Source organism: Micromesistius poutassou, assembly GCF_964030765.1.
Source record: "Micromesistius poutassou genome assembly, chromosome: 12".
In the NCBI taxonomy this organism is placed as follows: domain Eukaryota; kingdom Metazoa; phylum Chordata; class Actinopteri; order Gadiformes; family Gadidae; genus Micromesistius; species Micromesistius poutassou.
In genome coordinates, this window is record NC_140282.1 from 6,553,304 (window position 1) to 6,580,555 (window position 27,252).

Below are 27,252 nucleotides of genomic sequence, written 5' to 3' on the forward strand. Positions count from 1 at the left end.
ATCACATCAATTACATACCCCAATAGATTCTTCCTAACTCTTGTGACAATCTACTTTTCTCAACCATTCACAGTCTCATAAATCCTGGTCTAAAGAGCCACTCGTTTAACATCAAAATGTGAAGAGTTTGCAGTCTTTTTCAGAGACAAGATAACAAAAATTAGGTTGGATCTAAACCCTCTTATACTAAATGTATACGAGCCACTGTCCCTCTGTCTAAGAATACTATGAATATTTTTGATGCTGTTGATGTACAAATGCTCAGGAACGAAGTGTAAAGCCCTCCACCTGCTCACTTGACCCTATTCCCACCACCTTTTTAAAAACTGTTTAGTGTTGTCTAGAGGTTGAAGTGCTAGCGATTGTAAATCATTCACTACTATCTGGTATTTTCCCCATGCCACTGAAAACTGCTATTGTGAAACCTCTCCTAAAGAAAAGTAATCTGGATTCTTCAGTGCTAAACAATTTCAAATTTCAATTTCAGACCTTCCTTTTTTAAGTAAAATCCTTGAGAAACTAGTATATAAGCGGGGTCAGCCCTATGTTACTACAGCCCAATGGTCCCACAGCCCTATGTTCCCACATTTCTAAGATTTTTTATTATTTCTAAGATTTTTCTCAAAATGAAATCCTATGGTCCCACATTTCTAGGACATTTTCAAAATTAGGTATTGTGTTCCTTATATTTCTCTTCAATCTATGCCCTATCCTCCCACAAGATTTTTTGGAAGCACTTTATAGTAAATTAATGAGTATTTTTTTCCACATTATTTGTTGAAAAGCATAGCAGACAGGGTTAGGTTAGGGCTATCCCTAGCTCAATGGGTTAGATTAGGGTTAGGGCTAACCCTAGCTCAATTCCGACAAGATGTTGTGGCTCAAGTCAGGCAGGACCCAAAGGTACCAGTGAAATGTGGGAACATAGGGCTGTGGGAACATAAGGCTGTAGGAACATAGGGCTGTGGGAACATAGGGCTGTGGGAACAGCCCTATGTGGGTCCCATATAAGCAGCTAAATGATTATTTACATCACAACTGTTTACATGAGTTTCAAGTTTCAATCTGGCTTTCGTCCTCACCACAGCACTGAGACAGCGCTAGTTAAAGTTGTTAATGACCTAAGAATGAACATGGATGAAAAGAAACTCAATATTAGTACTTTTAGACTTAAGCGCTGCTTTCGACACAGTCGATCATGACATCCTTATACACAGACTACAGCACTATGTTGGCCTCTCTGGTTCAGTTTTAGACTGGTTTAGGACTTATTGTTTCCATTGATGACCACTTCTCGGCTAACACTAGCATAAGATGTGGGGTTCCTCAAGGCTCCATTTTGGGACCTGTCCTGTTCAATCTGTATATGTTCCCACTGGGAAATATCATCAAGGAACACAGAATTAGTTTTCATAGCTATGCCGATGACACAATTTTACATATCTTTATCTATTCTATTCTATTAAGTTTTTATTTATTTCTATTTTTAATATTTACTATCGTTTTACTTATTTTATTATTGATTTTCACTATACTACTATATTAAAATTGTACTGCTGTATTTCTACTGCTCTGTTAAGCACCTTGTATTGCAACTTTGCACGAAAGACGTTATATAAATAAAGTTTGTATTGCATTGTATTGTATAGCTTCTCGTGATGTTGACTTTCCTGTAATTGGAACAGCAAAGGGGGTTACAATTGTCTGTCCAGAGAACCTCAGACCTTAGAGGAAAAGAGGTCAGGCTCTCCGGGCAGTTCATCTACTCTTGCCCTCAAAAGAAAGGGCTGCAACATTTTAAGAGAGGCTGAAGCTACCAAGCAAAAACTATTTGATGAAATGTTCAACTTCATGTAACAGTCCCATGCCGATTGTAAGAACCTGATGCAAGCTTTGTCGGACAAGGAGTGAAGTTGTTGATCACACTGGAAGGCATGTGTAAATACTTTTTGTTATTATTAATGATATTTTTCTTTTAAATGAGATCCTGATTTTGTCCTTATTTAGTGTTTATTTATTTCATGTTTTTCAAACAAAAGGTCATGTAATTATATGTATTTTTTATTTGAATACAAGCAAATAATGAAAAAAAATGGAGCAAATTGTTTCTTAAAGGAAAATGTTGATAGTACAAAGGAATACCTGGGAAAAAGAAACACATGCTTCCATAATGGAAATAAAAAAATATTGCATAACAATAAAATCTTCTTCAATGGGTTCTTTCTTCTCCCTATGCATTGATCCCGTTGCCTGGAACACCCATTAGTGTCTTCATTGCATGCTCCCTCCGCCAGCCTAATACACATGTTATGAAGTGCACAGCATGAGACGATGATCTTCACAATGACATCTAGGCAGCTGTTCTGAAGATCCCTAAGCCTCCTCCATTTCCATTTAAGACGTCCAAAAGTATTTTCCACCACCACTCTGCCTCTACTGACTCTGGCATTCAGCTGCTGGTCAGAAACACTCAATGCGCCATTGTCCCTCTTAGGGGTGACAATGAACTGATAGTGTCTACAAATATAGGCACTATCTCCAAGGAGCCTAAATTCTCCCCCCAGTTAAAAAAAAGGGGGAACCCTCAACATGCAAGAGTCGTGGACTGGGGGCCTGGCGAAGATGTCAATGAATCGTCCTCGGCCATCAACAATACCCTGCAATATTACATGGCCGGATGGCCAGATTCTGAATGTGGAAGTGAGCTCACAGGTGGTGCCCAACATCTCCACAATGGCATCATGGGCAGCCCCTTGGGATATATCAAACTTGTCCAACAGCTCCCTGAAACTGTTTTGGTTGACCAAGTACCACAAGAACATGATTACCTTCTTGACATCAACCTTTTGTGGCTTAATAATAACAAGCTTATCCAAGAAAAAATGGAATTGAGGTTTGGTGAGGCAAAGGTGTCGCTGTGAGGTATTGTCATCCATCTCCATCAATATTCTCAATTCAGTGCCAGTCTTCAAAACCTCAGTGGGCAAACTGAGATGGAGGATAAGTGCATCCCTTCAAAGCCAAAAAGAGATCACAGATTTTATGAACTCAAAGGAGTGTAAGGGGTTGAATGTTGCATGAGTGAAATAGTCATCCCTTTGTCTGGAAATGACACCCCCATAACTACTGGCACTATTGTTATCTGTATTTCAGAACAATTGACCTTAACATTTGGGTGAGCAGTAAATATAATGTAGGATGATAATTGGAATTAGTTTCATTTTTTGTTACTTCTATTCTGCAGACCAAAGTAAAGTAACTTAACCTTATTGTGTAATTATTGACATGCATATTATGTTTGCCTTGCATTTCTGTCTTTATAAATTCCATTAATTGGCTATAATTAATGGCATTATCTTTCTGATATTTGGCAAGGGGTTTTGACACAAGTGGCTTAGCCTACTATAACAACCACCTTATTATGATGCAAATAGAACTAGGCTACTGCATCCCACTTTTATACAGGCTATACTGCCATTATTATTGGGCCTATTGTTGTTACAAAAATAATGAGAAGACCAACAATCTCAATATACAAAAATGATGAACAAGGGAACACACACATACAGATACATATCACACATATGGTCATGATTGTTCTGACTCACCAGATATCTTCCTGATAATTTTCCTGCATATATTACAAATATCTGTCAAGGTGTTGCTTGTATCCACTTTCCTTGACAACGGTCAATTATCAAACAATATTTGACCGCAGAACGTTGGGAAGGCCCATGCAAGTGAACGGAGCATTCTACAGCAATTGAGAAGACCCATGTAATAAGTTACAACTCTAGTTCTATGATTGTAGGCATGGCCGTCCAGTTTCCAACCTGTTGTGACCTGTGTGAGCTGCTCTGATGAACGCTGCTGTGCGTTGCACGTTGATTGGTGCATTGTTGAAATTTTCAGTGCGCACGGGACAAGCAATCATAGAACTAGAGTCATAATGACATAACTATCATTTTCTCCCTGCAGTTTCTTTATATTTAAGCAATAGATCATGACAGTCAATAATAATAATAATAATAATAATAATAATAATAATAAAAATTAAAACTGCGCGCAGTGATGAACGGGACCTCGCGCCGGCTTGCGGCTGCGTCACGTGCCGTCGTAACATGTGCGCTGCCACGAGGTCCCGTTCATCACTGTGCGCAGTTTTAATTGTAATTTTTAGTGAATTTATGTAATCTGTAGAAGCAGATTAGATAAATTCCCTAGGAGGAGTTTGTTGAAATACAAGGCGAAAAAGTGAAAAAATTCCATGAAAAACTGCCAACTTTGACGGCACGCCACGGACACGCCCTTCAACGTACAGTCAAATGTTATAAGGCGTTGGTTGAGCTCCATCTCATGACTGTACTGACCAATTGTGAAGCAGATCCGATAAATTCCCTAGGAGGAGTTTGTTCAAATACAAGGCGAAAAAAGCGAAAATATGACCACGGAATTAAAAAGGGCCAAGTTTTATGGCACACCACGGACACGCCCTTCAACGTACAGTCAAATGTTATAAGGCGTTGGTTGAACTCCATCTCATGACTGTACTGACCAATTCTGAAGCAGATCCGATAAATTCCCTAGGAGGAGTTTGTTCAAATACAAGGCGAAAAAGTGAAAATTGCCGCCGAAAGTGCAAATGAAAAATCAAAATTTCCGACTTCCGGTGGGTTTTGGGGCATGGGTCCAAGAGGCTTTTCTGTAGGTATTGTGATCTTGTACGTGTCTACCGAGTTTCATACATATTGGTGAAACGTGACGTAGGGGCTGCATTTTAAAGTTCCTGTAGGGGGCGCTACAAACATGAGAACCAGGATTTTTGGTATGTGAGCTACAGGCAGCAGTCTACACGTGTCCAGTGAATTTCATATTCATAACTATTACGGTCTCCGCTGAGTGATTTACCCTCCTCTGGCGGCCATGTTGTTTTGGCAATCGACTTCATTTTACTTGAGCAGTTGGAACTTTGGTCCCCAATGGCCACTAAGTTGGTTCCGCTCAAATCAAACATTGTGTCTATGAACTGTGGCGCTTTTAGTGACAGGCCACGCCCATTTTGATGGCACGCCCCATTTGAATTTTTTTTTACTTTATCTTGTTCAGAATTTGATTCTGAACAACTTTTGTATCTGGGTCAACATCATAGGAGTCCAACTTGATGTTGATATGAGCAATTTACTTTTTAGGCATTTTCAACCACACCCATTTTAGAACTCAATGGCTCATGGGAGCTTGAAATTTTATTGTACAGACTAATCCTTAAGTCATATTGAAGATAATCGACCATAGATGATATCTGCCAAAGATTTTTGTCAAAGTCGAAAAACCTGGGATCCTTAGGCAATTTGCTGTTTTTAACAAAATTCAAAATGGCGGAAAATCTGGCAACCCGGAAATGTTCAGTTCAAGAGACTTTTTTGTTCATCATGAGGATTTTCATGTGTTCACGCGTGCTGCTTGTGCAAAGTTTGCACTTTTGAACAGTTGCTATAGCGCCACCTTGGGGCCAATGTGAATTTGACGGCTAGAATATAAAATTTTTCACCAGTCCCCACAATTGCACCAAAAAAAAAAGAGTTTTCGTATATGTTCAGGGGGGGAAAAATGCAATCGAAACGGCTAAAAATAATAATAAGAAGAAGAATAATCGGAACAGTTTCAATAGGGACCTTGCCATGTTTGGCTCGGTCCCTAATTAAAATTAAAACTGCGCGCAGTGATGAACGGGACCTCGCACCGGCTTGCGGCCGCGTCACGTGCCGTCGTAACATGTGCGATGACAAGTGCACACACTGCGCACAGTTTTAATTTTAATTTTTTCGCGAATTTATGTAATCTGTAGAAGCAGATGAGATAAATTCCCTAGGAGGAGTTAGTTGAAATACAAGGCGAAAAAGTGAAAAAATTCCATTCAAAATGGCCAACTTTGACGGCACGCCACGGACATGCCCTTCAACGTACAGTCACAAATAACACGGCGTTGGTTCAGCTCCATTTTATGACTGTACTGACGAAATTTGAAGCAGATCCGATAAATTCCCTAGGAGGAGTTTGTTGAAATACAAGGCAAAAAAGTGAAATTTGCCACAGAAAGTGAAAAATATAAATGCAAATAGCAGACTTCCGGTGGGTTTTGGGGCATGGGTCCAAGGGGTTTTTCTGTAGGTATTGGCACGTTATACGTGCCTACCGATTACCAGAGTTTGCGCATAAAAAACGCATGGCTCTATGTTAAAGATCTCCCTCTGTACATGAACACCTTTCATAGGGCTTAAGGTCAAAGGAAGAGCACTGGATTTAACCCATCTTGGAAAACCTGGCATGCAAAAACCATGATCCTGTTGTGTAGACAGGGTTTAGGCTCATGCTTCTTGCCTATTCCAACTCAACATGTTAAATTCCTGAGAGAGCGAGTGAGAGCGAGAGCGATGCCCATGCTCCGCTGCTGCCTGGTTCTCAGGTGTGCAGATTCCAGGTCCGATCATGACCATGTCAGCAGGGGCCCCAAGAGCCAGGCAGGAGAGGGAATCAATCTCCTGAGGTTATGGGTGGGGTAAAAAAAGAAAAACAAGTGTAACAAGAAAGAGCTGAGGGAGGGGAGGAGTTGAACTGAGAAAGCGAGCCATGCTGAAATAATTCCGCTCAAATCAGCTCCATGTGTACTCCAGAGCCTTGTTATCCCATAAAGGAACTTTATTGAGGCAACAAAGTGTTTTGGAACGCTGCAAAAACATTAAGGGGCCCTGGGCTGTCTCGGCTCGGGGCCAAGTGTAGTCGGACCCCACTAGGGACTAATAAATGGAGAAGGGGGCCCCTGGCCTAACCCGAACCAACCCTCCCATACACTGCTTACAACTAGTGTGCTGGAATGATCACCTATTAGTAACAGAAGAATGCTGCGGAATCAACACCAGTAAAACTAAGATGACAAAGGCTTGATATATTTCTAATGTCTAATTCAATTATTTTGGAAGAGATAAAGGCTACATCAAGGTATGACAAGGACATGGGACATGAGAATAATGGGATGAACATTTTTTTATTTGTTTTAAGGTCATGTTATAATAGTTTATCAGAATTAATCTCAGGGGACTACACAGGTTCAGAATTGACACCCTTATAACCTTCAACATAATAAGGGATCAACTTTCCCAAATCAAATGTGATTTTTTTTAAATAAATGTGATTACAAGGATTTTGAGAAAGTTAAATTAAGTCAAAATCCAATAGTCTAAAAGGTGTTGACACTATCCTTTGTGAACACCCCAAAAAATGTATTAAAAAGTATATATACTACACATAAGTACAGTAAATATAATTGTTATAGAATTACTAGATAATATATAATACATTTTCAAATAAACTTGTAAAACTGCATCAAGATGGCATACATAGCTTATGTTACTTCAGACAGGATTTCTAAATAATAATATAATACATTGATGACCGGCCTAATGAAATATGTGTAACGTATTGGGGTCGGTGTTTGATGGGGTCGCTGTGGGTGTAACCTACAGACCACGCTATACTTTGTGTAAAGAATTTCACTGCAGTTCCTGCTTTGGAGCAAGTGAAATGAGAACAGGGTAAAGTTATTTTAACATCATGGAACTCTGGAAAGCCCCCTTTGTCTGAGGACTGACTTAAGAGAGGGTTAGGGCGGTAAACCACTATACCCACGGGAAGAGATATGGGACTCATTAAGAGCCTGGAAATGAGATTAACCCAATCTACTAACAGATTGAATTGTATTAGCCCTTACTGCTGAGAACAGCTTATTCAGCACAAACCACATTGGTAACAGCCATAAAACCCAGGGAAGGATGGGGGCAGGGCAGAGGGGTGGGTTTACCACAAGTGGGGAATACAAGTTTGTGATAGTTTAAAAATGATGAAATCCAAGTCCTGTGCCAAGTTGAGGTTGGATTGATTCGAGTGTTTGCACAGAGACATATGTAAGCAACTACCATAAGCTTTAAGGGCCATGGCCTTTGCATTACAGGCCTGAATAGAAAGAGGCCTTTTAGATGTACTTTTAGGTTATTGGTTTACATATGCGTTTAATGCCTTAGAGGAAATGGCAACTTTGCGGCATTGGGATTTGCTTCCATGGCCCTTGTGCCGCTGCGCAGGCAGTGAATCATCTGCCTTTAGATCAGAAACCAAGATAGCCACAACTCCTTTCGGTCTCCAGGGAAACTTTTGGTATCCTGTTACAAAGACTTTTAATGAAAAATAAATCTTGTGAAGGAAAGGGGTGGGGGGGGGGAATACAAATCAGTAGAAGAACAAGCTGAAAGATGAAAGTGGGCCGAGCGTGCCAAAGAGCCACTCGCTCCCATTCCTGCCTTGATTGTACCTAAAGTGAAACCACATGATCTCCGCTTTCCTTCCCACAAAAGGAAGACGAGAGAGACGGGAGAGTCATAAAAGTACATCCAGGACTGTTGGATGTACTTTGCAACATAAATGTTTATTTGTGTTAACATAAATCCAATTATATCATGTATGAATGTCATCAAGCAACAAAAGAAAATGACCCAAAGTTTGTTTTCTATGTTAGGCACTTTAATTGATCTTACATCACTATTTCACAAACACAAAGGGTATTTTTTTCAAAGAAAAGAAAATGACAGATTTGGCTTATATTGTATTAACTGGAGAGATACAACTTGAGAAATTACCAATAACTTTTAAACAAAAAAAAGATAGATTTGAAAGTACCATTAACCTTTAAATATTTTTGTACGGTATCGATTTTTTTATTGTTGCTAAAAAGGTATCAGAACAACTATTGATTAATTGGAGTTAACAGAGCATGTTAGCTTTGAGAAGACGTTGGAGTGCTTGACTTTGGCAAACCTTAAATGGTAGCCATCCACAGAAAAAAGAAACCCATTTAATTAACCTCATCAAATAGCTTCCTAAAGTAAAAGGTTATCCTCTGAGTGTATGCCATTCTACTCCAGACCAGCTGAATATCATCTATATCATCACATAGTGTAGAGTAATCAAAGTAGTACAAAGCTATGAAAAATATATATCAGTGTAAAGAGACTAGCTCAACAATCATAACACCACGACAACAAATCATGACAAGTCACGAGAGCTGGCTCAGGGGTGAACAACATTTGTTAAAAGAAAAAGGGGAATTCATTTCTTGGGTTGGATAAAGGTGAACACAGGTTTACACTTCAACGACTGAGAAGTAAAGTGGGGGATTTTCATTATGATTTTGCAATGCTGTTAACAGCATAGAAGATCAGCTTTTACTATACTTTTACAACAATATAGTATATACCCCTTTTATGGGTATGACTTTTAAAAGCTTTTGATTCTAAAATCAAATGGTCAAATAATCTTCATGTTACGACCAAACATACAAATGTTTTTCTTAAAAATAACTGTTGCCCAACCCCGAGCCACTTTAATTAATGTCCTATTGACTTGGCCTGCCAAGTCCTAGCACTAGAGGGCACTCTTGTTTCATCTAGAAGGAGGGCACTCTTGTTTCATCTAGAAGGAGGACGCACCACAGCAAACTGTAGCACACAGCAAATGGGATCTGCTCTTCACAACTCAACAAGAAGCGGCTTCTCAGTCCCATTCAGACACACCAGGACTCGTATCCATGATTTCAAACAAACCATTATATAATCAGTGAACTGTGTTGTTAATGCTTATCGTGAAACCAAACGCTACAAATCCAACCAAAGGGACAGGAGCTGAACCGAGGATGTCCTATCGACAGCTTGTGCCATGTCACATGCCATACAGACTAAATACAGCATGCAAGAGGCATCAGTTTTCACTCATTAGAACCAATTAGTATCATCACTGGTGAAACAACAGCTTGTTGCAATTGCCGTTTCTATCCCTGAGGTCGTATTTCATTTGATCTCATTGTTTGGTTACTCTTGAATAGCTTGATTAAAAACCCATCCAGAATCACTGTATCAAAAAATAAATATCTTGAAACAGTCTCACTCATTCATACACCAACAAATGCTGTCCGACTTTTTTATGGAAGACTTAATTGGATATGAAAAATGTTTTTTTCACCACATGAAAATGTTATGTGTATCTCTACTAGTACTACTAGTAGAGGTCAGTGTAGGAAGCAGAGGTGTTGGCATCTAAATGATCCGACCAGTGGACACTTTACACGGCCCAGTGAATCAGACTCATGCGTTTATGTGAATCAGATACAATCTGGGCTTCTCTATAATCAGCTTACACTTCAGCTGGGTGGTTCAAGAGTTCACAATCAGAACACAGAAATGGTTTTCCAGAATCACCTAAATCCAAGCAGTGCTTTACACCTGTCATTAGTAAAAATAGACAATAGTAGTATAAGCAGCAGATACAGCCCCTTAGATAAAAGGAGATAAAAGGCCCTAATCACTGAGAACGCATCGCTTCAAAATGATTTGATAATTCAGACAGACAGATCCTCCCACAATAAGGTTTTCTATAAGTGCTCTACATACACGTTTCCCATGGACTTCCCAGCCAATGTACAACCTGTGTACATGTTTAGGCAATTACAGAGTGGCACACACACACACACACACACACACACACACACACACACACACACACACACACACACACACACACACACACACACACACACACACACACACACACACACACACACACACACACACACACACACACTCTCTCTCTCTCTCTCTCTGTGTGGGCAGGTCCCTTCAGCAGACAAACTCCTGCCTCATGCGGATTATCTGGAGCAGGGCAGCCTGGACATCCTCATCCATGTGGCCCTAGGAGAGCCACAAACATGATATGTCATTCATCGGGCGAATCATTCACCTAGTGGAAGCGGAGTTGCTGAAATTGATGGTCAATGACACTATGTGCCAACTAGGATAAAGGTTTTGCTGGATTAAAGTACAAAGGATATTATTTTAACAGACAGGGAAAATTACAACAGAAAATAAGGATCCACAGAGAGAATAGGACCTATTAATTATTTCAATTCATGGCATGAATATCCACAGTGTGCTCTAGGTAGAAAGTTTATAATTGATCATTTTAGGTATTTGTTTAGTGAAAGAGGGTTTAGTGTTGTTAAGCTAAGGATGTGATGATTACTCCGGACATGATGACTCACTTGTGCCGCACTGAGGAGGTGAGTTCGATAGATGGACACCACTTCCCTGTGTTGCCTCTCAGCGTCCTAGGCCAGGAAGAGACATGGAGACATGGGCACAAGAGAGAAGAGGACATGGAGAGGGGAGGGGTTGGGGAGAGAGATTAATTAAATTGTGAGGAAAATAAACACTCTCAAATAGGCTTGATGTTGGCCAAATTTCCATTACACATTGTTCAGCTCCAGATGTGTCGCTTGGAGAAATCAGGGCCTCATTTATGTCGCTAAGATAGAGAACAACTCGTAAATAAAGACCCCGCGGGAGAACTCTCCTCATTTTGGCAGGAACACTATCCATTATGCTTAAGTAATGAGAAATATGTTTTACCACTGTCCCCATTCATTTTGGCCCATCTGGATTCAGGTAGGACCATGATGCCTTTGTTTAGAGTCCAAATAATAGATTGCAAACTGATAAAATGAGTACAGTACGGTTCTTTGATAAACAAAGCTAAAGAGTGCCGACACTCATCAGCAAATCAGCGAACTCAACAACTCATGCTTGAAAAAAAAAATGAACAAAGAAAGAAAAGTAGTCCTCTTTGTGTCTGTGACAGATGTTTATATGTGAGGGGGGGTGGGGGCTACTGCCTCATGTACTGTAAAGGGATCCAAACTATTAGATCCCGTTATGATTAAATGCTGGTGGATATAAAGTGTGTCCACTTACAGCCAGCTGCTGCTGCAGGCTCTTGAGTTGGCCTTGGAGTGTGTCAATGTGCTGCGTTTGTCTTTTGTTGGGCGCACTGCCGGCGTACGCCAGCTGAGACAGACCATTCACAGCCTGCTTCAGCTGCTCCACATCTGTCATCAGCTCCATGATCTGGACAGGGACACAATGACAAGCAAGCACACGCACCCACCATGAACACCAATGTGACAGCCTAATGTCTTTAAATTACTTTCAAACAATTTACATTCAGCACTTGTAACTTGAATTGGTGCATTTATGAATCAACCCCATCCAAAAAGGTCCTGTATCTATCCACGTTTTCAAAAAGGGAAACACCAATAATGGACTATAAAGTTGAATAAGGATATATAATTTTAGTTGAAGACTGCTTGAATACCTTCTTCTCTTTGACTTGGATCTGCTCTGCCGACAACTGGATCCTCCTCTGGAGGTCTCCGATGGTGCAGAGGGACTCGTCGTACCTCTCCTTCAACTCCCTCCTCTCGCACTCGATGGCCTGGCCCTTCTCTAGCGTGCTCCTCACCTCCGTCCTTGCCCGCTCCTCTGCCTCGCGGGCCTGGACGGTGTCGCTGTGGAGCCCGTTGCACCGCTCCGTCACCCCCAGAAGCCGGTCGCCCAGCTTGCCCACCTCCTCCTCCAGCCGCTGGTTCTCTGCCTTCAGCTGGCTCGCCTGTTCTTCGCTGTCCCGGTGCTCCTCAAGGGCATGGGTGGCCCGGAGGAGCTCCGACCGCAGCGCCGACACGTCCTCAGCCCTCTCCTGCTCTTCGCGGAGGACCCCGCGGAGCTCCGCCACCTCGGCCTCCAAGGCCTCTTTCTTCTGATCGTGTTGTGCGAGGATGGCCGCCTGATCCTCCTGGCATCTCTGCAGCTCCTCCTGCAGGGAGTTCGCCCGCTGGGCCTCCTGGCGCTGGGCATCCGTGGCCTCCTTGAACTCTGTCCGGGTCTGGTGCATGCTGCCCCTGAGGGTCTGCTGCTCCACGTTGTACCCCTGGATCCGAGTCAACTCCGCCTGGAGACGCATCTCGAGGCTATGGATCTTGGCGTTGTTCAGTGCATTCTGCTCTTCCAGTTTGGCCCTTATTGTGGCCTCTTCCCTGTACTCACGCGCTACATTCATTGACTTTAGTGTGGCCTCCTCCAACTTGCCCTTGAACTGCCCTTCCACTTCGTTGCGTCTCTCCTGTAGTGAACCGACCTCTAGATTTAGATTCTCAATCTCTCGCCTCAGGTGTTCGCCTGCCGATTTCTCTGCGTTGTAATTTTCCTCCATTTTCAATAGCTTCTCAGTCAGGTCTTGAACCGTAGCATTATAGGAGTTTTCTTCCTCCTTGACAGCTGTCCTTGGGACGAACTTGGATGCGATCGCCTCATGGATGGTGTCAAGCTCTTTCTTTTGAGCTTCCAGTTCCTCATTCAGCTTTCTCATTTCCTCTTGGGATGACACATACATTTCAGACATTTCCTTTGCATTGCTCTCTGCCTCACTAACCTTGGTGCTCAACTTGACCTTGATGGCTTCATGCTTTTCCAGGCTCACGTAATCCTTTTCCATCTCCCAGAGAACCTTCTCTAGCTTCTCTTTCAACATGTTGCTTCCATCCTTCACATTCCTCAACTCTTCACCACTTTCTTTTTCCTTGGCTTCCAACTTGGATATCTGGGCTACAGCGGTCTCCAACGCCATGCTGAGCTCCCTATTCACCTGCTCGTGCCGCTCTCTGGATACATAGTCCCTGTCCAGCCTCTGCTCCAGAGACCCGCTCTGCTCCGTCAGGCGAGCCAACTCTTCCTCTCGGCCCTCGCATTTCTTCTGCAAAAACTCCAGCTGCCCCACCATCTCAGCATTTTGAGACATAACGGCCTCCATTTCGCTTTTGTGGTTTTCACTGGAAGTTTTCAGACTGGTGACGTTTTGGCGTAGGGATGCCCGATCGCTGTCAAGCTGCTGGACCTGCGCCTCTGCTTTGCCAAAGCGCTCACTGGCTTCCACAATCTTGTCTTCAAGTTCTTCCATGGCCTTCACCATGTTCAACTTGGCTTCCTCGTGCTCCCCTAGGGGCACGAACTCCACCTCCATCCTGCTGTTGAGTTCGTCCAGCTGCTCCCGCAGGATCTCTCGCTCCTCCTCGCTCTCCTCCATCTCTCGGATGAGCTCCTGGCTCTTCGCGGTCACGTCAGCGAGTCTCCTCTTCAGCGAGGCGTTTTGATCGTCCAGAGCGGCCCTGATTCGCTGGTGCTCCTCCGCAGGCATCGTCACCTTCCCCCCCTGCGGCGACTGGTTGTCCGCTGCCCGGTGGAGTTCGGCCACCTCCTCCAGCACCCGGTCGTAGTCCTCCCTCAGCTCGGCCAGCTGCCGCTCCTTTTCATCCACCGCGTTGGTCAGCAGGTTCTTCATGTTGTCAAACTTCTCGGCCGGCACCATGTTGCCGGGCTTTGCCTTGGCATCCTGCAGCTGAGTCTGCGTCTGCTGCAGCACGCGAGCCAGTTCGTCCCGCTCGTCACACAGTGCGCCCAGCTCCTGGCCCAGCCGCTCCACCTCCGTGGCCAGCTGGCCCTCACTGCTCTTGTACTCCTCCAGGGCCTTCTCGCTCTGCTTGAGGCGGTTGCGGACGCGGCCCACCTCGGCGGAGGCCCCCTCGTACTTGGCCTTGACTTCCTGCAGCTGGCCACGGAGCTCTTCGGCGGCCTGGCCTCCGAGGTGTTCCTTGACTGCCACCACGTGGGCCTGCAGTTGCTTGACCTTGCACTCCGAGTCCACCATCCTCTTCTGCACGTCGCCAAGGGCGTCCTCTAGCTCCTGGACCTGCTGGTCCGCTTGCTTCTGCAGCGCCTCACGGCTGGCAGCCACGTCCTGGCACTCCTGATTCTTGCGGTTCAGTGTTGACTGCAAGCGGGCCCTGTCCTCCTCGGCCACATGCAGCCGCTTCTTTACAGTGTCCAGCTCCCGCCGGAGCGTGTCTGTCTCACCTGCGGGGTCCCATCCCGCTCCGTGTTGACCGGACGCCACGGCTCTGGAGCCGGAGCGCGAGGCACCGGTGTTCTGGAGCATCTACATGTTTAATACATAACAAATATATATATTTTTTTTTTTTATTGCTACCTTGTTTTTAACCTTCTATTCAATAAGTCATTCTAAGCTAACCTTAAGCTTATTTTTACCTAAATTAAATTAAATAATACATATTACTTTGAGAAAGATAGACTTCATCAATTGAAGGCTTTATCTGTTGGTTTGAAGATCAGACCATTTTTGGAGTAAAACAATTTTATCCCCAGGGTCAGAGCAAATTTTTCAGAGAGTTTCACCAGCTTTGCCTGCAAAATTGCACTTCTAAGCACATGGCCAATTTAAGCCATCATAAGCCAACATAAGCCATCTCCATAGCCTTGTTAAGAATGACGTTAAACAGAGGCTTCAGCCTACCTGAGCAGAATCAAAGCTGTGAGATTGCCTGGACAAAATGTTTTCCTTTCCTGCAGAAGAAACACAGATCACAACTTCAGCACTGTGCATTCCTTTATGCTTGTGGTATACATTAGCAAATAGAAAGTAAAATGAGAACGGATCATGGATCCCAACTCACCCTTTATCACTGACTGCCCAGAATAGTCACCCTGTAAAAAACAAGCATATGACATATTACAGGAATTCATTGAAACTTGAACAATATTTTCTTTACTTGTGTAATTCCATAATGTTTTCATTTTGGCATGCACACTTTTCAGAAGAAGAAAAATAATAACATTCATCGTCACTAATAATAGTAATAAATCAACAAGGAACAGCATAGCAACAACAACATGAAGGCTGTGGGTCCATCATGAAGTGGGTACTTTGTTTTGTTTACAGGTTATGGTTCGTATTAATACGCATACTTAAACATTGGTAACTACAGCAAGCAAAACATCACTAAAATGAAATTAATGATTTGAACTGAAGGTAATTATAAGTTCCTTTGGGATTTGATGCATGGCTCAGTCAATGCATGACTGGAATTTGAATTGACACATCTTGCAAGCGATGTTGTGGGTTACATCGTAGTGATATGGTTTGATCCTGTACTTGACTTAAAAATGCACAACATTTTAAATATCATAGATATGGGTTACCAGGTAACGTCAATCAAACATTCAGTTACAAAAGGTACAAAAGGAAATTTGTGAAGTTATAATTTGTTTTATTCCTGGAACCTCGCCAACTGCTTTACCGCAAGAAGTTACGCTGCCCGCTTTACTCACCACGGTGTTCTTCAGCTGGACCTTGACCGTTTCTGGGACCCGAGTCCCCTCCTCTCTTTCCTTGACACTTGTAAGCCTCTTCAGCTGTTCTCTCTAGTCAAAAAGAGAAACACAATGAGAGTGAGGAATTGACAACATAATGAAACACAGCATACTAGAAATGCATGTGATTTTTAACAGAGGAGCCAAAATGTCATAGATTAACCTTTCAGGGTACATTGATCTGTGTGGCTTACACTCGGTGTGTTAAGGGGTATACCCAGGAATACAGCATTTCCACTACCATTTTATTTCAGCAACTTCTTCTATACTGCATTTTTTGAAGGTGCAATATGAATAAATGTATGTTATTATTGCTGCCCAGGAGGTTTTAGGGAGAGTGATGTCATGCAAGCCATATTTGAGAAAATACCCAATTCCCCTCAGTCCTATAGTGTGCTATTTAGAGACGTCATTCAATATTTTATTCAACAAAGCAGAATGATTAGGCAGCCAAACAGAAAACAGCCATATATGTCAAGTTAAATGGCATTTAGATAATATATACATATTTCCATCTGCTTCGAGGCTGTATACATTACCAAGGGGCAACTACAAAAGATTTGATGTGCTGGTTTTAAACAATGTCTTTGACCATTGAGTATCCCTTACCTCTTTGTTTACATCTTCAACAGGGAATTTTTCCTACATAGAAAAAAGAGAATTATGACCGGTTAAGTTAAAACTGCCCTTCTCCTCAAGCAGTAGATTCTCCCTGAACAGGGACCATAACCCCTCAGAGGTCAGGGGATGGGAGACAAAAAAAATTGCCTCATAACACTACCATCATTCTTTGCAATCTTAGTGCACGCAAACAAATGGCATCGTCCTACAGAGGGAGTTATAGTGTAGTCGTCTGTAGTCAAGTCACACCAACTATGTTCATTGCATTGTGCCAGACAATGACATGTACATCCCCAACCCAAAAGGTAAATGACAAAAAATCGTAAATTGCACAATATCATTTCGCTATATTTTTATATTTACATAATTGAATATTTACAATCGCAATGCATATCATATCGGCACTCTGAATTCGTGATAGCCTATAGTGAGGTCCCTGCCAGTGATGAGAGAATGGGTAGCCCTCTAGCTGTGTATAGTGTACAAGCTACCTGACTTAGCTGTTGCTGCAACATGTTGACCTGCTCCAAAAGAGTCCTCTGCTCCTGCTGGAACTTCCGCAAACTCTCCTGTTGGTTCTCATTCTGTCTCTCCAAGTCCTGAACACAACCAAAGCACAATTAACCTCTCTCTCACTCACACACGCGCACACACACACACACACACACACACACACACACTTAAACTTACATGAATCTTCTGGTCTCTTTTGGATTCAAATACCTCTGACTTCTCCTCTGCCTTACGCAGTGACTGCTGTTAAAATACACAAAATGTCTCCATTGAAATCAACAGTCATTGAACCAATGAAACGTTATTCCTAATTGTGTACACTAGGGGGCAGTCACAGGCAACATGACACCAAGCAACTGCACACTTATTTTTATTTAAGAGAGAAGGTAAATACTATTGAAACAATTATATATTAAAAAAACGACTATTATTTTTGCCAAAACATAGCTTCTGTGTGTCGTCCAGGAGTCATTGCGTTTCCAACAATGGGATTTGTGAAAAAAAACATTGGTGCCTAAAGGTCAGCTGATTGCTATTCACATTAGGCCGTGTGAAGCATAAAGGCTGTTCTCCCTTAACTTGTGTGAAGTGGCTGACAGTGAAGTTGAGGCACACAGCCTTAATAGCCTTAATAACATGGTGAGGTGTTTAAGGCTTCGGGTCAGATGGATTCCATACATACAGATCCATACAGAGGATTTACACAATTCTACTTTACATTTACACACTTTGACTTTACACTCATCGTCTGTACAAGTTTGCAATTGGTGTAGGATTACTCAGTTTATGCTTACGTTGTCTGCCTACACTACATTTTATTGTTTCATGTGCATGTGGGGAGTGCGGCTGGGTTACCTGACGCTTTCTTTGTTCCAACTTGATAGCGTCTTTCACTGGAAAGATAAAACGACAACATATACAATTACTTCAGTGTCTTTGCAGGGGGACAGATGGTAATAACTAGTTGGAGAAAAGACATTGTATGTTTCCACAGCTCCGGCTCAAGGATAATGACAGCCGTGAACGGAGGGGGGTCGGGGTGGTTGATGCATCCAGAGCAATACCGTAATTAAAATGGGATAATTAATATCAAGCATGTGGGAAAAGAAGCAGACAATCAGACTATAATGAGGGCAATTTAATTTTTTTTTTTTTTCCATGATTAAAGAAACCCATAGACATGAATACTGTGGACATTTTCGACTGTATGGTCAGGTAGCTCATTTGACCAAGCCTGCTAAGTGAGCAAAGCCAAGACATGAATTTTCATTTTAATGATAAGATGCGAGTCGAGATGCAAAGAATGTGAGCTCACCCGGTTTCAACTTGCATCACAAACTGACCCACTAAGAGTCTAAAGATGTATTTAACAAGGTGAGCCGAGTGAAAAGGCCAATAATACTGAAGACGTAACGTCATTTTTGTGTAATTTGTGTTGAGACAGTTAGGGCTGTTGCCCATGCTATGTGATACAGGACATTGATATGCTATTCACTAGCCTGAGGGTAATGGCGACATACATAAGCCAGGGTCATATGATCATATGACCAAAGATTCATCCCAACTATTAACAAGTCTGTTAATAGACAGTCTCAACCCATATCAAATTTTATATACAAAGACCAAAACACTTGAATGTATTCCATTACCAACAATCATTAAAGTTAAACAATTTGTTGATATCGATGGCACATATTTCGATCCATGGTAAGAGTAGAAGCTATGGACACCCACATGACCCCATGACTGCTGAGCGGATCGGGGTTACCTCTGTTGGCGTTGTCCAGGTGGGTCTTGACGATGGCGAGGAGCTCCTGGTTCTTGTTGAGGCGGGCGTAGTGGTAGGGGTCGTGACCAAGGCCGTCCACCGCCATTACATCCGCTCCCCCCCGCAGCAAGACCTCCACGGCGTCCTTACAGCCATACTCACAGCCCAGGATCAGCGCCGTCCTGCGGGGGAGGGGAGACCAACATGTTTATCTTGTGTTTACGAAACACCACTGAATATCCACAATGCCACAAGGTGCACATGTTGGCCTCACTTTGCATTCATACAATTCCTTTCATTAAATGTATTTCGTTATATACACGCATTGTATTTGACCGTGAGACCGTGTTCATAGAAACAAGCACCAAGGACTTACAATCGATAGGTTAACTCATTCCCTGTACACAACAAAGATAGCTAGGATAAAATACACAATGCTAAGTACTATTATTAAGTACCAGGATGTACAACGTACAATAAGTGTGTACATTGAGTGCCAGGACAGCAGCCTCACCTAGCCTTGCTTTGAGGCTGGGTGAGGCTGCAGAACTGTGGTGCAATGACTAATCAAGGGAACACTGGATAAACCGGCCATAATTGCACTTTCATGTGAGTGCTCCAACGTGTTTGGAAGCAACACCTCGGTCTGTAGCATAGTGCCAACGTGCTATATATCACAACCCCAGTTTTTAACTGGGGATTTTTTAAATTAGCACAATATAAGTGTTACTATTTTGTTAATATTTATATAACTGAGTTTTAATTTGAGCAAACACAAGCTGGTGCAGTTGCGTCCTTTGTCTAAATAAATAATATCCCACCCATCCATGCAAATGTCCTGCCCTCATTACAAATAGAGAATCGAATGTCCCATTAAGCTGGAGTACGAGTCAGGGCCTGCTTTTTGCCCGTGCTCTGGTATGTGTAGAAAAACAACAATGTAGACAATAACAACGGCCTGTAGCCGTTGGAATGTCCGGATTCCCTGCCTCTTTGGGATAGAAGGGTTGCACTGGCACTGGCAGATTTGCTCTCTGATTGGCTGTGACAGTAGGGCAAAGAAAAATGTGGACAACGGCCACAGCTGGAATTTTTCTCATCACTAAATAAAAGACACAGAATGTAAATGTCAAGTTGTCTTTAAATGCCAGGAAAACTGAAAACTGTTTCTTAACAGATGTCTCAGGGAGTTACTGTGGGAGGAAGACCGCTGTAGGACACCTGGAGTCTGTTAGATAGTGTAGTTTGTTTCTCACTATACATTAAATGGCAAAAATAACTTTACAATTGATTGTGTGTGTGCAGTGCGTCAAAGTCTTTTGTGTGAGTAAGAAGTTACTTGTTATAATTAAAAGATACTATCAATTTCACCAATTGCCACCATAGTCAGAGGTAATTGCTTATGGTAGAGCATCTCTTGATGCAACAACCTTCCACCAGTACATGTATGACATTTAAAACATTCAACTAGACAACACACACACATAGAGCCAGAGAGAGAGCCAGAGAGCCAGAGAGAGAGAGAGAGAGAGAGAGAGAGAGAGAGAGAGAGAGAGAGAGAGAGAGAGAGAGAGAGAGAGAGAGAGAGAGAGAGAGACACCGATAGAGAGAGGGAGAGAGAGATATCTCCACACAAGGTAAACTAACTTAATAAAAACACTATTATAAACAGTTGGAGAATGTGGTTGCTCTATGAAAGATATTATTGGCATACTTCAAGCACCAGAAACATCACTGGGCAATCTGCCACTGGCCTTTCGACCATCACGGTTTACTCTAATCCGCAACCTAGTGTCCCGTTTCATATCCATCAGAGAGGACTCGGCAGTGATGTGGTCCCGCCACTACATCCAAACTCCACACCAACATCAGAATTTAGAAATGGATCTCAATGTCCTCTACACATTATTATTGACTGTTTTCTCCTTCACACATTTAATGGATCCTCTGTCTCTCTGTCTGTGCTCTGTCTGAAAAATTCCAACTGTGGCCGTCCTGTGCTGCCAGACCCAATGCTACCCTTGTGTACCTGTGTGTGTGTGTGTGTGTGTGTGTGTGTGTGTGTGTGTGTGTGTGTGTGTGTGTGTGTGTGTGTGTGTGTGTGTGTGTGTGTGTGTGTGTGTGTGTGTGCGTGCGTGCGTGTGTGCGTGTGTGTGCATTTACTTGTTCTGCTTGTCCCGGAGGGTGATATCAGCTCCCCTCTCCAGCAGTAGCTTACAGATGTGTGGGTGGCACATCTGGGTGGCCAGCACCAGCGGGGTCCTCCCATCCTGCACCACCAAACACAGTGTGTGAACATGAGGGTATTGTGTGTGAATGAGCTCAGCTCAATACACGCATGCATGGCTGACAAGTGGTGTAAATATGGATATGCATGAACAAACGCACATAAACAACAGGCCGAAATGAATTGCACCTTTATTTAATCAGGTTGGTCTCATTCAGATGTAATGTCTCTTATACAAGAGAGACCCGGCCAAGACAGCAGTGGCATACAATAAAAATATTTTTTTGAATGATTGAATCAGGCCGAGGAGGAGTGAGCATACAAGTTACAATGACCTGCATCAGTTTCACAAACAGCCTTCACCATAGACTTGAGTGAAAACAGCCCTGTCATGTATAGGGCTGGCCACCGCTAATTACAGGTATAAAGTTCAAGCATCAATATTTCAAAACACAATGTGGACAAGGCATTTCATGAAAAAAGGAAGAGGAAAGCGATACTTACAAAGTCACTGGCGTTCACTGAAGCACCACTGTCGGAGAGGAGTTTGACACTGGATGTGCAGCCAGCCATGACTGTGGGGGATGGAGGAGAAGATGGGGAGAGAGGAGGTGGGACAGAGAATAGTTATTGTTGCAGTCCACTTGGCATTGAACCATATTTTACACACCCTCTGGGCTGTATTTCAGCATATAAATACAAGTATGATTATCTATTTTTCTGCATTTTAAATTGGTTTGAAATGACTGAGAACATCTGAAACTGTGATAATGCCAACATTTGAAACATAGCTGCTAATGCCTCCATCCGTCATAGTGGTAAGTGTGATCGACCTTTCGTACAGCTTATCGGCGCTGCGCAAGGCCTCTGGCGGCACATCGCAGTCCTTCAGCTTCGTCTCAAGAAAACTGAACTGTGAATGCAAATGAGGTGGAATAAAGAGCATCTTCTCACCGGCATCGTGCAGTGCTGTTCGCCCCTGAAGATCGACATTACCGACTGGGCAGTTGTGCTGTAAGGCAACCGTGCAGGTGTTAACACAGGGTGGCAGTAGCCATTATTAAACAACATGTTTGACAAGGTTCTTCTCAAGAATGACCTAGGACATACATCCTCAACCCCCCAGTAGACCAACAGAAACACATTGAATAAAACCATTAGCGGACACTAGGGCTGGGCGATTAATCAAATTTTGATTGCGATTTCGATTTCAGAGTGAAACGATCACCAAACTAATATAATCGAGTTGAAACATTATTATTTTATTTTTTATTTTTTAAATATATAAATTCCATTTTGTGTATTTTTTTAAGGGGAAATTTCAAAGTTCTCATTTAAAAAGTGTTTTTTTTGGAGAGAAATTATGAATAAATGCATCATGTTTTCAAACTCAAAAATAATAGTTTGAATAATCGAGATTTCAATATTGACCAAAATAATCGTGATTATGATTTTTTCCATAATCGAGCAGCCGTAGCGGACACATAAGTCATCTCCTCACCATGGTGCGTTTACTTTTTAACATTTAACATGCATGGTTTGAACCCCGTACTTGTTTCGTTGCAAAAACAATCTTAAAAAGGTGAAAAAGTGTTTTACATAAATATTATTTCAGTGTAATTTGATAGGAATGCCACAGCCATCAGTCTGCAATTAGTGGGTGCAATTCTCGATGAAAATATCAGCCTCGAATTGACTGCGCCTGCTGGCCTGCTGTGAGACAATTACGATTTTCAGACAATTTCAAAATATTTCTGACAACTATTCTCAAAGAAACGTAGAGAGGGAGGGAGTGAGGGAGGGAGCAGAGAGTCAGGGGACTATTTTTGGGGTGCTTATTAATCAAATGCTTCTCACTTATTAGCTTTTCTGCCCTCTGTCTTTACAACTCTCAAATCTTCCCCACAGCTGCACCTTTAAACGGAAAAAGGTTGAAAAGGAAAACCCTAAACATTCAGTATCTACCCCTTCCTTAAGCTGCGTCCAGATAAAAGCGTCCAGATAAAAGATGGGCCTGATGGTATGTCCCTGTAACCTGGATTTGTTTCTGCAACCATAACAACTAAGGAGCTGCATTTTTTTCCACTGCCTTCTGATTAAACAGAAGTTGGGTCCTTCTGAATGCACAGAAGTAAACAGCAATCCCTATGGGAAAGTGTTGAGGACTTCAGTGCCAGCAAGAGCATTGTGCAACACCATTCAACTCACAACAGGCCGCAACTTAAGTACAAAAAAACCCCCTCCTCCTTCAACTCTCTCCAGCAACAAGGTCCAAAAACAAGCCGAGAGCTGCTCAAATGACAAGTGGGAGCGAGTCAGCGGGCGCTAACTGTTGAGCCTGGGGGAGGGGGTGGGGGGGGGGGGGGGGAACTCTACACCTCCAGGGTTTAAGTTGACAGAGAGGAGACCGAGTGGCGGGAGAGGGGGGCCGGGGAGTCGTCCAGAAGCTATCTTCGCCGCGGTGACGGCACCAGGAATGGTCTGCGGGCAAGCAGCATTGTCAACACTGCCAACAGCTTCCCACCGCTAGCAAAACAACTAGCTCACATTAGTGCACTGGCCAGCGCCTAACAATGCCAACGCTAACAAAAGTTAGCGTTGCGGGCGAACAAACAAGCCCACTTGATGGTCACAACCACCGCCACCTGCTTGATTGTGAAAACATATATAGTCTTGCATAACAGTGGTTGAATGGCACCATTAGAGCTGTCAGGGCTAGCCGCGAAGAGCTTCCGGTTTGGCAACACCAGTTCTTCAGACCATAAACACAGAACATCAAGTGCCACGTGACACCGTGCTTTGTTAACCAAGGCGTGAGAAGATTCATGGACCGTTATGCTCTATGTTCTGCTTTGGGTATGCTTAAAAAAAAAAAAAAATCTGGAAACTGACTTGTGCGGAACACATTTTTATCCACTGGGACAAAGCGACAGCACTTTACATTTACATTTAGCAGACACTTTTATCCAAAGCGACTTACTGTGTGTTCACACCGCACTTTGTCCCATTTCGCCTATTCGCGCGAATAGGCGAATGTTGCCGCGCGACAAATCATAATCTGTCGCTGTACATTTTTGTGTGCATTCGCGGGGCGAATTTTTTTTTTGCCTGGCAACGGTCATTCATGCCAATTCATTCTCATCAACCATGGCCGAGATGTGTGTCTGTACCTGTTGTGGAAGAGGGAGAGCCCGTCGTTTATGGGTTAATAATATAATCCGGAGGCGCACACCGCTTTGTGCCGTGATATTATAAATATTGTATATATTATATGATATAGATATTTATATATTATATGTAGATATAGAGCGGGAGTCGCAAACGGCAACAATCACTTTCTCCTCCAAGCTGCGGTTCACTGAACGGTTGAACGGTGATTGGCTGTTTTACGTTACTTCACCCAGGGAGTGAACTGATTGGCTGTTACGTGACGTCACCCAGGGAGTGAACGCTGATTGGCTGTTTTACGTTACTTCACCCACGTTACCCACAGGGAGTGAACGCTGATTGGCTGTTTCAACGCGAATGCCGCGAAGAAGTTGAAATATTTCAACTTCAGCGAATTATTTGCGGCGCGAATCCACGTGAACGCGCTCGCCGTTCACGTGGAAAAATTTCGCGCCGTCAATCAAATCTTGTCGCGCGAATAGGCGAAAAAAAAATTTGCCCGATTCGCGTCTCCACGTTCACTTAACATTGAAACGTGTCGCGGGGCGAAGTGCGGTGTGAACACACCTTTAAGGTGTGTTCACACCGCACTTCGCTCCGCGCCCCGCGACACGCGGTGTGCGTGGCGCGATATATATAATATCACGGCACAAAGCGGTGTGCGCCTCCGGATTATATTATTAACCCATAAACGACGGGCTCTCCCTCTTCCACAACAGGTACAGACACACATCTCGGCCATGGTTGATGAGAATGAATTGGCATGAATGACCGTTGCCAGGCAAAAAAAAAATTCGCCCCGCGAATGCACACAAAAATGTACAGCGACAGATTATGATTTGTCGCGCGGCAACATTCGCCTATTCGCGCGAATAGGCGAAATGGGACAAAGTGCGGTGTGAACACACAGTTACAATAAGTACATTTGTCATAAGAAGTGAAACAATATATCGCCATCGGTACAGTAAAGATGTTCATAGAACCTTTACCTGTAAGAGCTTCTGGACACAGAGAGAATGTCCATTTCTTGAGGCCAGGTGAAGTGCATTTTTACCTGAAGATAAAAGAAAAATCATTGCAACTCTTAAAGAATCCAACAGCCATGAATTGTAATTGGGAAATGGTACTGTAGACAGCGGCCATGTCATTATGACTCATTTCTTGTAAAAAAATCTCTTTGCTTCGACAAGATAACGATTAGTGGTTTATGGTCTTCAATGGTGTAATAATCACATTTATTAGACAGCTTTGTCGAATACTTGATTTTGATTAGTCAATTGGGCAATTCAGCAGTCTTATTTCTGTATAGCTGACCGATGCAATGACAAAGACCAACGCTATGGACGCCATTCCCAACGGTAGAATCAAACGGATGATAAATAATGTTAGATCATTTTTAAATCAATAATATCATTTTTTAATGTTATATTTCAGGTCAAATTAATTTCTATAGTAAGTGGCCGTGTTATAAGCTGGATAATATATGTGTGCATCACCCTGACTGGGATCTGCGATAATGACTGGCTCGCAGTAATAGTAACAGTAGTAGTATCCCTGACAAATTGAGTCCAAAACAATCACAAAATTTCTAATCAATAGCCAGTAGTCTTAAAGATTGTCCCTTCTCGGCGCAGCCCCAAGCACCTTGGCCAGTCCTTTGTGCTCTTAACCTTAAGGTACCACAACCAAGGCTTGACCCCCACAGGAGAACTTTAGGACCTGCACTGTCTGTTACTTACGTTGGATATTTAACTACGGAATCCCGCATGGACTCGTATTCATCCATTGATATCTGTATATTTATATTTACATCCATTGATAGAGAGAATATTTATTGGAAGACTGAAAGAGTAAATGATTGAACCAAGATCCAGTGCAGATTTAGGGCCAACTGTTCAGTTTTTCACTTTTGCTTTCTTTTTATTGTATTTTTATTGTCATTATCTTTTGGTTCGGTGCTCTGATTCTTATGAGTATGTCCCTGTGTTTCATTCTCATTGTTGTAGCTGTAATGACACCGGAATTACTCTCCGGGATTAATTACATTATTTTAATCTAAAATGTAATATTCGGGTATCGCTGCTGCCCCATGTGGAACACAATTTTTTTTTCGTTTTTTATTATTCCATCATAGCAAATGGATATGATTCTAGGACACAATATAAATGATAACCCAGAATACAGCCAACCTAAAAGGGGCACGTCTAAAGTTTGGTACAGCACATGATTCAGACTTCAGCTAAATGGAAAATGACTACATTGTAAAATGCTACAGTGTGCCTACAAAGAATAATACATGTATTTTATTTTGATTTGTAATCTTAACTACCATGGTAAATTGCTAAATGATAAATTGTATAATGATGAATAGATGCTCAAATGGAGTACATTTATTCATTTGTTCAGACTGTTGTGTAAATCAATATTGAGATATTAACCAACTGCATATGTAATCCTATTTGATGAATGGCACACGCCTGCTTTACTTGCAGGGAGTATATAGAGAAATGTAAATGTTAGAGAGATGGCTCTAGCAGAAATGACATTTTACAATTACTACACCATTGAGGATATTATACAAAAGGCTGGATTGGTTTAGTCAGTTATGTCCATATTGGGTAAGAAGCCTCAGATAATTTGAATGTTATCTTGGTTTACTGTATCTGCTTCAGGGTTTTTATTAGAGCCTGACCGATAATGGATTTTAGGGGCTGATGCCGATATTAGGGTGTAAAGAATTACAGATATGTCGGCTGATATTCAAAATAGAGATATATCTGCCGTTATTCGATATATATATA

The 27,252-nt window shown here is 42.5% G+C and overlaps 1 protein-coding gene across 2 annotated transcripts in view; it reads right to left on the bottom strand.

The window, feature by feature from the left end:
* Positions 1 to 8,270: 8,270 nt before the first annotated feature.
* Positions 8,271 to 27,252, bottom strand: part of uacab (uveal autoantigen with coiled-coil domains and ankyrin repeats b) — a 48,155-nt gene continuing 29,173 nt past the window's right edge. For both annotated transcript variants that reach the window (XM_084476317.1, XM_084476318.1), the window contains exons 4-19: positions 25,441 to 25,505; positions 22,238 to 22,295; positions 21,788 to 21,858; positions 21,220 to 21,326; positions 19,057 to 19,238; positions 18,144 to 18,181; positions 17,466 to 17,531; positions 17,267 to 17,374; positions 16,764 to 16,796; positions 16,113 to 16,205; positions 15,458 to 15,488; positions 15,298 to 15,347; positions 12,250 to 14,922; positions 11,850 to 12,002; positions 11,141 to 11,206; positions 8,271 to 10,790 (exon numbers count right to left, since the gene is read on the bottom strand). In XM_084476317.1, the coding sequence (XP_084332443.1) occupies positions 10,719 to 10,790; positions 11,141 to 11,206; positions 11,850 to 12,002; positions 12,250 to 14,922; positions 15,298 to 15,347; positions 15,458 to 15,488; positions 16,113 to 16,205; positions 16,764 to 16,796; positions 17,267 to 17,374; positions 17,466 to 17,531; positions 18,144 to 18,181; positions 19,057 to 19,238; positions 21,220 to 21,326; positions 21,788 to 21,858; positions 22,238 to 22,295; positions 25,441 to 25,505 (3,866 nt within the window). In that variant the 3' untranslated portion in view covers positions 8,271 to 10,718. The remainder of the gene's footprint in view (positions 10,791 to 11,140; positions 11,207 to 11,849; positions 12,003 to 12,249; positions 14,923 to 15,297; positions 15,348 to 15,457; positions 15,489 to 16,112; positions 16,206 to 16,763; positions 16,797 to 17,266; positions 17,375 to 17,465; positions 17,532 to 18,143; positions 18,182 to 19,056; positions 19,239 to 21,219; positions 21,327 to 21,787; positions 21,859 to 22,237; positions 22,296 to 25,440; positions 25,506 to 27,252) is intronic.